Source organism: Prionailurus bengalensis, chromosome A2 (assembly GCF_016509475.1).
Source record: "Prionailurus bengalensis isolate Pbe53 chromosome A2, Fcat_Pben_1.1_paternal_pri, whole genome shotgun sequence".
Taxonomy (NCBI): Eukaryota; Metazoa; Chordata; class Mammalia; order Carnivora; family Felidae; genus Prionailurus; species Prionailurus bengalensis.
The window spans coordinates 108,838,491-108,852,037 of NC_057348.1; the positions used below are offsets into that span (position 1 = coordinate 108,838,491).

Below are 13,547 nucleotides of genomic sequence, written 5' to 3' on the forward strand. Positions count from 1 at the left end.
TAATTTTTAAGATTTGCTTCCCAGAAGCCCTTTATGGATTCACCATTAGAGACAGAGTGACCCTTTCAAGAGACGGTCTCCATTTTCTTCAGACTCCATCTTCAACGTTTTCTATCCTTTTCCACTTGGCCCCTGTCCACTGCAGAGGGCAAATAGACAGGGGCTGAAGAGGGACACTGAGATCAGGGTGGGGCTATGATCTTGATGGCCTCTGCCTTCGAGCCTCTACCTGAAATGGCTCAAGTGGGACTGATGAGGGAGTGTAAGGCAAGCTGACACCACCTACACCACCTGGGCCCCCAGGTGGGATGTGACATTCCCCAGGCACTCCCGGCTGCCCAAGAACAAAGGAAAGGGCAGAAAACAGTTACACTAACAGTCTCCATCAGTTTACAAATATCTTAGTAAATTAAAAAAAAAAAAAAAAAAAAAAGCAATCTTATCCATAGCCTTCTCCAGGAACTCCCTACCGTCTCAATGATTAAGCTTTGCTAGAGGAAAAAACGACCTCAGCTTGACAAAAGCTAGGCCTCCAGTAAATGAACCTTCTTTAGCATATGGAAACCCTTTAAGAAACTTCCTCCTGACTTCATCTCTCCCAACTCCACGGTCTATAAGCAGTCATTCTTCACAACCCCAGTGCAGCTCTTTCTGCCCACAGGTCCTGTCCCCGAGCTTTAATAAAAATCACCTTTTTGCACCAAAAGTGTCTTCAAAAATTCTTTCTTGGCCATCAGCTCCGAACACCTGCCACCCCTCCAAACCCCATCAGGACCACCCCTCCCAAACAACAAAACAAAACAATCTGCCCAATAACAAGAGCCAACTGGGTCTTTGCTGTTTGTCTTGAAGAAGAGAATATTCTGACCCCTCTACTGTCTTCATCCCCTACTTTAGTCCAGGTTTGCCTTTTAATAATCAGGGATGATTTCCATATTCAATATGAGCATGTGGTGTGCAGTGGCCCACAGATCTTGTTAAAGTAAGACGGTGGTAAACAACGGAGATGATGCCCTTGCTAAGTAACCTTGAGCCAGAACCTCAGAACCTTAGTGTGTGACCATTGCCAGCTGAACTCGCTTCTGCAGGCTGTTCTGCACAGACACAGAACATAACTGCTTTTAACTTCCCTGTATCATTTTCCCCATCTATTAAGCAAACATGTTGGTACATTATTAATCACATCAACTTTCTTCAAAGGGGGTCTTAAAACCCTTAATGTTCATTTAAATGATGGTTTTCAATTTAGCTTTAAAAGTTTTAAAAAATTAACTGAAGCCAATTATTTAGATAACTTTTTTCTCTTCTGTTTCAAGGAGTAGCTTCGTACATGTGACTCATGTAATTCAAGCTGTGCAGTAAGGTAGTAAAGACATTTTGATATATTATTGGATAGATGTAAATTGCTGAGACTCAGAATCCCAAATTAAGATAAGCAAGACAGTGCTGGCGCCACCGAGGTGTACTCTATAAGTAGCCTAGAGGGAAAGTGGATTAAATAGTATTAACCTATTGAAAGTGAAAGTGTAAGCAATTTTGCTTCATAGTTTCTAAAGGAATGTACCCATACATCATGGAAGGCTTTCAGAACTTTCAGACACAGGAAACTGATTTCATATCTTAGAAACTTAATTTATGGTAATTTTACAGCATCAATCCAAAACTCATAAATCCAAAATGTTGAGTGTTTAATAGTATGGGGGGGGGGGGGAAGAGTTTGGAAATAAGATTGCTTCTTTCTAAAACTTAACAGCAAGGAAAAACAGTGAAAAATCGTAAAGATGAAATGCCTCTCAAACGATTTAATTCTATTTTTTAAAGTTAATTTAAGCAGAGGCTGGGCTAAAAGCCCAGCGTTCTGACTTGCTGTCACCTAGATTTTACTTTAGAATGAGATAAATGGTGAGCCACAATGAACGCATCAAGTCTTCAGTATTGAGACACCTTCTTTATAAGTAATCTAACAGCAGTAAATCTAAATTGTTATGTTTTGTTGAGCTGAAGCTTGGTTTTCAATTTACATAAAGAAGTTACTTAACTGAAGGCTAGGAAAAAAAGCCAAAAGAAATGAAATAGGAATGTTCTCAGAGGGAAAAGAGAATGGGAAGGGTGTACCAAGAGAAAACGTCATAGCTACATTTTCGATTTACATCACAGGTGACGGCAGACTATCCCTCCCCCCCACCCCCACTTTAATGTACGATAGGGTTATGAAGCATCAGACGTGATTCTCCAACACGGTAACCAAAGAACAGGCTTCCGCACTGAAGCATCTGTGACTTTTTCTTCCTCCTAAACTCTCATTAAAAACAATTGTGTTTTGCTTTTACATCCTTGAAGGATGTTCTTTTCTCTTTCTGGCTCCAGTGCATGATCCCTGTGGATCTTTTAAAACCTGTCCTTAATACTGGTTTAATATACATCTGTCCTATTCCCTGTTCAGTAGTAATAATTATTTGTTACCACTTTAAATTCCTTTCAAGTTAACAATTTAAACCATTTTTGTCACTCAAGAAATCTTGAAAATTTTCCATTTCATTTTTTCCTCTTATTTCCCCCAATGCATACATATTTCCTTTCTTTTAAATTCTTTGTTGCTCCTGGATCTACATTTTCTTTTATGCCTTCCTCATTCTGATTGCTTCTGTTTATTATGTACCAGGTGTCTTCCATTGCCTACTTTAAGTCCCTGTAAAGCTCAAGTTTTCCACAGGGAATAGCTACATGTAATGGTTTCATTAGCCAGAAAAGTGTGTGTTTATATGATAAATATCAAAATGTTTTATAACCTACAGGGAAAACATCCAGATGATCAACTTTTTCAGTTTTTATCAAAATAGTTCATTGTCTTTGAAGCACTCCCCCACCTTCTTCATGTTGCCAACTGTTCTTTCCTGGGCTTATGATGCTTAAGGTTTTCATGCTTTTATCAAGCGTCTCTGTATTCTACAGTCCAATGCTAGAGCACTACTAAATTTAACATGTACAGTACACGAGCCCCATTTTGTGATAGCGATGTAGTCGCACAACGGCTGGAACTCTTTCTACTACTGCCACCTAGTGGTTCTCCTCACCAGATGTATCTTCCCGAAGTGTTTTTCTAGAAATTGCACGTTGGCAGAATCCAGTAGCTAAAGATATTCAAGTGGAAATCATGAAAGCTTTCTTTCACATTGTATTAAAGTAACCCTGTTTCACACACCTAGGGAAGGAGAGGGAAGATACTTCACTCTTTCTACGAAAATAAAACTCTCACAACTTTAGTTGAAATTTTTTTTAAAATGCACCTGCACGCTGATGCCTAAAGTATGTGACGTCAGAAACGCCAGGAGCTCTTCCACATGCGCTTGCCTCCCACCTCCGGCCACTGTACTAGACAGCATGATTCATTAGGTATCACAGCACCTGCATAAAGGAAATCAGAAGCACGTGCTTCTGGCCAGAGGTAAACAAGACACAAGATCAGCACCTGTTCAGCTCTGCTCCTGCTGAGCTCTGAAGCCGCCAGTGGTATTTATGTAATCTGAACTGCGTGCAATGGTTTAAAGTGGAGGAAGAACACGATATTAGATCAGTGTACTGCATCTCTGCCCGTCTCCACACAGCCACCTTTGTGACCTTTGAGACTAGAAGAGAACCGAGGGAACAAATACTTCAGCAGACAGCAGCATTAAGGCCTCCGCAGAGCTGATATCTTGTCGTTTCTTTACTAATTAACTTATGGCCATGTTAAAATTTTCATCATTTGTGGTAGATGGGGTAGACGCTATGTCCCCAGCACCTAGGACCATTCTTAGTATACAGTAAGCACTCAGGAAATATTTGTTGGATGAGTGTATTTAACAAATGGGGAAAAAAAGGGCCGCTCTGAAAAGTGAGTTTTAGTGGGGCCATTGGTTTGGTCCACGGAGCAGAGTTTTACATGTTCTTATGTTTCGTATTAATTCTGCAATTTCCCATATTTTAGCAAGTGATACATGAAACCTGTTTTGAAATCAGACATCTTAACTTGGATTCTCTCTTTGCAGGTCTCTACCAAAACCCTTTGTGCCAATATAACCTGTATCGTTTATATATAATCTACCACCTTCCAGGAGTAGAGTTGCTTGATCGAAATCGTAAGGACACCTCTTGCAGATAAGTGAAAGGCAGTCTTCTAGCTCACTAGCTTAAAAAATGCTGAAAGTCTTTGAAAATAATTTTCCTTATAAATGGACTTTGAATTATTTATTTTCAAAATGTTTGCTCTGAAATTTTCCCTAGCTTAGGAATTATTTCTCTTGATCACTGTATTGAAAAGGCCATCTAACTGAGCATAAGGATTGGTCTCCTTGCCCTGATTTTGACATAAATGTGTTGGATGCCAAATCATTTATCCCCAGCATTTTAGTGTTTTATTTCAAAAACGAGAGAAATGGACTAAATCTCTTAAGGCCTATTTAAGTTCTAAAAATCGTTTTCTTTGAAATCCTGTAAATATATATATATATATATATATATATATATATATATATATATATTAAAACATATATAATCAATGATAATTTCTTTGTGAATACACCTTTAGACATTGTAGATGAACTAGTATGTCCATTTATATGAACCACAAAAATAACCTCACCATGTTACATTTTACCCTTTAGGGGGCCTCTTTTACCTCCAAGGAAATAACTGTGATAGCCCTTCGCAGTTCTGACAGGATGTTCACATATGACATAGTTCAGATAAACACATTTTTCCAAGTGTTCAATTATCTTCTGAATCTCTCTGCTTCTCTATAATGCTACGAAGTAACATTACTATTTGCATTTGTCAGAAGTTACAGAGAAGGAAAGAAGATCAATGATCACCATTTTTAATCACAAAAAGGCTCATATTGTTCAGTCAATAGCATTCAGAGGAAAAGTAGATGCCTCCTGGAATCCTAGATCACCGTTTAAGCAAAAACCAGCTCAGAGAATACCTCCAGGTATTTTGAAAACAGAAGAAAAATGAAATTAAAATTCCTCAGACTTTTGGTTACTTTGATTATAATAATAATGGCTGCAATTGACAATAAGCTAAGCCCCTACATGGTGAATAAATATTCTCCAATTTTATTAGTCCAATTAAAGTGATATGCAATTTTATCTGTTTATGTATATTAAATTAAATGAGGTAATGTGATAATAATGAGATATTACCTTGAAATTCTTCCTTTAGTATCTAGTGACTATAAAAGACTCAGTAAATAAGCTTTGTTTATTATTATTACCACTATCACTGGACAATTTCACCAATTAAAGCTATAAGTTGTTGATAATATGGCAAAAATATTAAGAAGAAATAAAGATCATCTACAATTCCTTCACCCAGAAATAATCACTGTTACTATTTAAGTTGGATTCATATACACACACTCATTATACACAAGTAGAATTTGAATATTTTCAGTGATGTTTCGTTAGTTAGAAATTAATTTCTTACATGTAACAGCAATCCAACTTCACTGACTTAAGGAAATAGAGATTTTTCTCACACAGCAAATAGTACAAAGGGAGGGTGTTCAGGGTTAGTGCAAAGTTCAATGATATCATCAGTATTTAAGAATACATCTATCTTTTGTTCTATTCACAGTGTGATTTATGGTTACAAGGTGACTGCTATACAGCCAGGCCTCACAAGGAGGTACAAAAAAGATGCAAAGACAAAACCCTTTTACTCATGACACTGTGCCAAAGAGATGACATAGATTTGCAAAACCACAAGAAAAAAAAAAATTCTAGAAAAGAAGGAAAAAAATATTAAAATGGAAAAAGATTTTGAAGAAATTACCCGGAACGTAGTATAGAGAAAGCAAGAGATAGAAAATATTAATTAGCTGTTGAGACAAGGAGACATTAGAAACAGAAGGTCCAGCATCAGTTTAGTAATCCTGAAGGAAAACAATAGAGAAACTGGGCATAAGTTGATGTCTGAGGTGATAACAACTGAGCATTTTCCAAATTTGACAAATGATATGACCCTTTAGATTTACCACAAAAAATTAATCCAAAGACATAAATAATACATAACAATGTCAAAAATCCACACCAAAGGCAAAATGATCTAAAAATGGAATGAAAATGTAGATTACCTATAACATAATAAGTTATAGATTCACAATAAACTTCCCAACTGCAATTATGGAAGTCAGAAGACAGTGATCCAATGCCTTTAAAAAAAAAAAAAATTTTTTTAATGTTTATTTATTTTTGAGAGCCAGAGAGTGACAGAGCATGAGCCGGGGAGGGGCTGAGAGCGAGGGAGTCAGAATCCCAAGCAGGCTCTAGGCTCTGAGCTGTCAGCACAGAGCCCAACACGGGGCTCGAACTCATGGATCACGAGATCATGACCTGAGCCGAAGTCACATGCTTAACTGACTGAGCCACCCAGGTGCCCCAGATCCAATGCCTTTAAAATGCTGGGGAAAAGTAATTGTCAACCAAAAATTCTACAACTAGCTAAGCTAGTCAAAAATGAGCAAGAGGGATACCTGAGTGGCTCAGTCAGCTAAGCATCCAACTTCAACTCAGGTCATGATCTCACAGTTCCCTGGTTCGACCCCTGCATCCATCTCTCTTCTGTCAGCACGGAGCTGGCCTCAGATCTTCTGTCTCCCTCTTTCTCTCTCTCTCTTCCCCTCCCCCACTCATGCTTGCACACCCTATCAAAAATAAAACATTTTTTTAAATGAGCAAGAGGAAAAGAATGGCAAAATTAAGACTTTCCTCTCAACTTTTTAATGTGAAAATTTCAAAACATAGGAAAAGTTGAAAGAATGTCACTTGAAAATTTCAAAACATAGGAAAAGTTGAAAGAATGTCACTTGAAAATTTCAAAACATAGGAAAAGTTGAAAGAATGTCACTTACATATTCAATAATTGTTAATATTCTGTCATATTCACCACCCTTCATAAATGAGGCTTTGCCTTTTTATTCAAGAACGACCTCCTCAGAAGCTTCTACTTACATCTGATTGGCCATCCCCAATCTCCATGTTAACTGGAAAACCTCAAAATACCACTGAACCATTTAGATGTTTCAGTAACAGGTATCACGACTCTTCACTTCTAAATAATTTAGCCTCTAAGTTTAAAAATAAGGGCATTCTTCTATTTGGTCCCAATGACATTATCATACCTAAAAAACTATGAGTGTACTCATACTATTTAATACATAATGATACATATTCAAATGTTCCCAGTTGTTCCAAGATGGCTGCTATAGCAGAATCCAATTAAATTTCCTAACAACATGTGGTTGTTATGGACCTTTACTCTTTTTAAATTTAAAAATTTTGCAATTTGTTTCCACGACTCTTTTAGGGACCAGGCCGGTTAAATTGTAGAATGCATCAATTTGTATGACTGTTTCCACAAGATGTCATTAAACTTGTCCCTTTACCCACTGCATGTCCCAGAGAATGGAAGAAATGTCCATAGGACATGTTCTGGATGCAGTAGAGTGTAGAGCAATGGTTCTCAAAGTGTGGTTCCTAAACCAGTAACAGCAACATCGCATAAGAACTTGTGACCAATGCAAATTCTTGTCCCAAAAGAGATCGACCAAATTAGAAACTCAAGGATGGGACCCAGAAAGCTGTTTTAACAAGCCTTTCAGGTGACTCTGATATACACCCCAGTTAGAGAACAACTAGCATAGAGGCAAGAACACAAGCTTTGGGATCAGATTCCCCCTAGGTTTGAATACCAGCCGTGCTAGTAAGTAGAAGTTTTATTAATCTTGACCCTCATTTGTTTCAGCTTTCTGATTTTTAAAACTAGGGATATTTTAAAGATATTTTAAGACAGACAATATCTTTCTCTGGCTGTCACAACTCTTATACACACACTCATTATATACACACACTGCCACCACCTGATCTGACACATATGAAGGACGTGATAAAAACTGAACTGTTCTATTAGTCTCCTCCTAGGTTTTTCTTTCACTTCATGTAAGATACCCAAACTGAATGTTATCAGATTAGTGCAAGTGAGCCATGCTATGGCAGGAAGTGAATCTCTGGATAGAAAATCTCCACTCTTAAAAATAGGTAACACACTCTTAAAAACAATGTAAGACATTCCATCTGTTTTTCAGCGCTACTGTTATTACAAGTATGAGGAAGACGGATGAATACTACCTTTAGCACTTTACCTTTCTTTAGTGCAACGAGATTGCAGAAAAAAACTATTATCCTTTTGTTCTCTTTATTACTTTCCATATTAAACCTCCAAAAATGAAATCAGAGGAAGAAAGAATACGGAGAGTGTTTCACTGCACCTGAGAGTTGTTCTTCTGAATTCATAGCTATGTTACCTAGAGCCCTCCTAAAACTTAGGATGACTCTAATCTACTCATTTCCTACAAAATGCCAATATATCACAGCAACTAAATGGTATTTTTAGCCCAATACTTTAGCCTGGCTTACTTTAGCTTATCTTAATAACTGAACATGTACAATGAAACTAATAAAACCCACTATGTAAGTTTTTTAAAATATGTCTTACAGTTTTATAGTTTCTATATTTGTTTTGATCTAAATCTCATCTTGCTGTGACATGCACATTTAGGACTCTGAATTCTTTAACTGGGAAGAAACCATACTTAAAATTGTTCATAAGGTAATTTTAACACCACGTTTTGATTTCATTATCTTTAACCTTATAATGGGAAAGAAACCAATTATATTCTAACAGCTTGAGAAGTAAGGTCAACTTGTAGTTTCTTCAAATGCCACCTATCCATCCTTGTAAAATGGGTAAAAGACATGCACTGATTTCCATTAATTATCATGCTTATTGCATGATCACCAATAACTTCAGAATCAAAACACCGTGGGCTTTTATACGGCTTTAAGGAAGTAGACATTGGGGGATTTCCCACCAACTACCTAAATAGGGATAGACATTGAGGGAGATTAAAATAAATGAAAATATCAGTAACATTTTTAAATGACTAGTAGTGGTCTAAGTAAAACTCCTGGATTTCTGTATTTGCTCTTCTCCCCCAAACAAGATGGAACTGCAGGGCTAAGACCAAGCTGAGGATGATGTCCCAGAGCCTAGGCCTAGCAGCTGAGGCGTGTTACTCAGGAAGAGAGAAGAAGAAAACAACAACAACAACAAAATTCATGTAGACTATTTAGCAAATGGATAGTTCACCAGAGTGGGTGAATCCAGATATAAGACAGGGAGGCCAGAATCCAGACAAAAGTAAAAATTAAAACTTTTGAGCTGGGGGATCGAAGCCTTGGGAATCCAGGCCTTAAAAACATCTCTGACTCTGAGTAGCAACGACATGAGGCACATCCAGGAAAGCAAATGCCAAGTGCTATTTGTGCATGAAGCCTCAGAGAGGTACCAGGGGTCAGTGTGAGAACTCGAGATTGGTTGGCAATTGAGAAAACTGCAGAGTCAGAAGAATTTGTGAAGGCAAAAATCAACAGTCAGCAGAGCAGGTTTTGGAAGCCATGACTGGGGGACACTGGAGTTGTGCCACGGAGCAGTCCTGCGCCAAAGAAATAAACAAAAACCATTTTCTTCAGGAGACATCATAAGGAAAAATAAATTCCAGAGAGATTAAATATCTAAATATAAATGAGTTGAAAAGTACATGGGGGAAAAAAAAACAACTTTTATAATCCCAAGGAGACAAAGTACAATCAAAGCTTTGCACAAAACTCAGGGCCATAAAAATGAAAAGTTGACAGATTTAAACTACATAAAAATGACAACCATTATATGATATAGGAACAAAAAGAAAATCTTTGCAATATATACAATAGGCAAAAGCTAATTCCTATTACATTAAAGGATTCCTATAAATCACTTTGTAAACTCCAAATTTTAAAAAAAGTGACAAAAGCTATGAACAAGACATTTATAGAAGGAAATAAATGTGATGTCTCATAATCAGCCTTACTAGTGAGCAAATAAATGGAAAATAAAACAATGAGATATCAATTTCGTCCTGCAGATATGCAAACGTTGAGAAGGTTAGTAAAGATTAAGGGAGAAAAAAGCACAACTTATAAATTATTGGTGGGAGTGTAAATTAGTTCAACCTTCTTGGCCATATGGCAGCATCCACCAACATATAAAATGTGCAAACCATTCAAAACAGCATTTAAATTTGAAGCCTCTTTTGCAAAAGTATTTGCACATAAAAACAAAGATTTATGTATAAAGCTGCTCAATGAAACATTCTAAGTAAAAGAAAAAATAATGAAAACACCGAATGGTCCTTCATAGAAGAATATTAAGTGATGGAACATTCCTACAACATGAACCATTGCACTTTAGAATTATTCCATGGGGTATTGAGTATAAGAAAAATACATCATGGACTAATAAAATGCAGAGTATGACAAAATTGGAACTGAGTTCACATATGTGAGTACACATGTGTATGCACATAGGAGGCTGGAAATCTACATACAAAACTCTTAATAGTGATCCCTCTGGTAAGAGGAATGAGAAAGATCAAAGGGAGATTTCACTTTCTACTATTTTCTAGTTTATATTCATTATCAGCAAAATGAGCATTTTATAATTAAAACATATAGAAGGGGTGCCTGGCTGGCTCAGTCAAAAGAGCACAGGACTCTTGATCACAGGGTCGTGAGTTCGAGCCCCATGATGGGTATAGAGATTACTTATAAATAAATAAATAAATAAATAAATAAAGTAAGTAAGTAAGTAAGTAAGTAAGTAAGTAAAATGTAAATTCTTAAAAAAATGCAGCAAGAGAGACTGGGGAAATCAGAAATGGAATGATCAGCCATTTGTGAAGGGAACAATTCCATGAACTCCTCTAAGGCAGGGGCTATGTGCTCCCTGCTGCTTGTGGTATTGTGGGCTTTGGTGGCCCAACAGGTGCTGGTACATTCCACGTCTGGCCTGGCACCAGGCCTCTGGAGAGGAATGAACAAAGCAATGACAGTCTCTGGAAGATACCATAAGAAATCCCGGCTTTGTGGACTAGCCTTTGAGCTCCAAAGCTAGGGAAGATGGAGATTCTTGTGATCTAGGATTTGTTTATTCTATTTCTTTGAAGTTAATGCCAAGAATTCAAAAGGTTTAAACTGCCCTAAATAGTTCTCCTCATTTGGTCTGGTAGTCCATTTATAGATTCATGTGTCTATCTGAGAAAAAGGATCACTTTCTGCACATGAGACTCAATATCATAATTACAAAAATCCCCACTTGGATTCCACTGGTAACTTAATTGATTAAGCATTCTGTTCTCAGAGTTTTGAGAACTGTATTGAATTAAAGAACTTGCTTCAAACCTAAGGCAAACCTAAGGCACTATAACTAAGAGAAAAGTTCAATTTGAGCTTAAGCGTCAAGGCATTTTTGATGGATTGAATTATTTATCTAAATGGTCATTCAAAAATCAGAGAGTTGTGCTCTAGACTTTTCCTTTATAGAACAGTTTTACTGTTTTAAAAAGCTGAATAATTATTTGAAAAATACTAACTTTGAAATGTATTTTTTTATAGATTTTTCATTTGCGAATAATGTAGACAAGTAAGTAATTTTTTAACTTTACTTTTATTATCAAATTATTTTATAATTGTATTGACTTTAAATTATCTTCACTTCCCAAATAGATTTTAATGAGTTAAAAAACGACTAACTCTTCAATAGATGAGAAAAACTGCTGTCTTTCTGTGATAAATAAGCTCAAGCTATTTATTCATATTTTACATATTTAGGTTTTTAATATTATTATAACCAGAAATAAATGAAAAGCTGATTTGGTGCATAAAAAATAAAACCTAAGAATTATTAGCAAATTACAAATGTTTAATGTTCCTCTAAATATGTTCAGTGAAAGCAGATATGTAGATTAACATTTTATATTCATGGGAATTTATATTTTCAAAAGTTAACACTTCATTAAACTATGAAAAACATTTCAAATTCAAGAACATTGATAAATTTTAAAGTCACTAATTCTTTTTAAATTTTACACTTAGGTATTTTTTTTTCCTTTGGATTCAGGATTGAAAAATATTATTGCCAAGAACACTTATAAAATATAGCATAATGTACGGGCAGCTGGGTGGCTCAGTCAGTTAAGAATCCAGCTTCCGTTCAGGTCATGATCTCACAGTACGTGAGTTCAAGCCCCATGTTGGGCTCTCTGCTGTCAGCACAGAGCCCACTTTGGACCCTCTTCTTCCCCCCCTCCCCTCTACACCTTTCCCCCTCACTCTCTCAAAAATAATAAAAAAAAAATTTTAACAAAAAATTTAAAAAATAATAAAATATAGCATAATGTAGAGAAATAGCAACTTTCTAATAAAATATAGTTAAGATACTAATGAGCATATGACATCTACAAATAGTTTAATAATCTTATTTAACACTGGTTTTAAATCATGAACATATGAATGTGGAATAGCCAATCCCAAATATATTTAAAAACTGTATTTTAAAAATAAACAATATAGGGGCGCCTGGGTGGCGCAGTCGGTTAAGCGTCCGACTTCAGCCAGGTCACGATCTCGCGGTCCGTGAGTTCGAGCCCCGCGTCAGGCTCTGGGCTGATGGCTCAGAGCCTGGAGCCTGTTTCCGATTCTGGGTCTCCCTCTCTCTCTGCCCCTCCCCCGTTCATGCTCTGTCTCTCTCTGTTCCAAAAATAAATAAACGTTGAAAAAAAAAATTTAAAAAAAAAAATAAATAAAAAATAAAAATAAACAATATAAACAATAAAAATAGCATTCCTTAGTCTGAAAGTCATTTATCAGTAGAAGCGAAGAGTTGTTAGTGGTACTATGCTACCAATAACACAGAAAAATATGGCATTTATGGGGGGGGGGTTGTTTCCTTATTTATTTTTTAATTTAAATCCAAGTTAGTTAACGTATAGTATAATAATGGTATCGGAGTAGAATTTACTGATTCATCATTTACATATAACACCCAGTGCTCATCCCAACAAATGCCCTCCTTAATGCCCATTTAGCCCATCTCCCCACCCGACTTCTCTCCAATGACCCTGTTTGTTCTCTATAGTTAAGAGTCCCTTATGGTTTGCCTCCCTGTCAGTTTTTATCTTATTTTTCCTTCCCTTCCCCTATGTTCATGTTTTGTTTCTTAAACTCCACATATGAGTGAAATTCTTTATTTGTCTTTCTTGAGCTAACATTTCACTTAGCGTAATACATTCTAGTTCCATCCATGTTCTTGCAAATGGCAAGATTTCATTTATTTGTTTAAATCAAAATTTCACTTTGGCTTAATGACTTTTTTGTCTGACATGACTGCCATTTTTGCAGAACTGTGTTTGATGACCCAGAAGATGCTGTATTTGTAAGGTCCATGAAGAGATCAGCTATGGCTATTACCTCCCTCAACTGGGACACAGTTCCAACACGAGAGGAAAAATACCTTGATGAGAAAGGCACAGAATCTGCTCAAATGGTCACCATTACACTGAGATAAACCCTGGTATCTGTAGAAAGCCTAGTGGTTTCCAGTTCTTCATTAAACTTCTCTGTGATTAAGTA

The 13,547-nt window shown here is 36.5% G+C and overlaps 1 protein-coding gene across 1 annotated transcript in view; it reads left to right on the forward strand.

The window, feature by feature from the left end:
* Positions 1-13,547, forward strand: part of LRRC72 (leucine rich repeat containing 72) — a 42,365-nt gene extending 28,818 nt beyond the window's left edge. The window contains exons 6-9 of the mRNA XM_043589019.1: positions 4,029-4,118; positions 4,817-4,969; positions 11,532-11,559; positions 13,317-13,547. Of these exons, the coding sequence (XP_043444954.1) occupies positions 4,029-4,118; positions 4,817-4,969; positions 11,532-11,559; positions 13,317-13,482 (437 nt within the window). The 3' untranslated portion in view covers positions 13,483-13,547. The remainder of the gene's footprint in view (positions 1-4,028; positions 4,119-4,816; positions 4,970-11,531; positions 11,560-13,316) is intronic.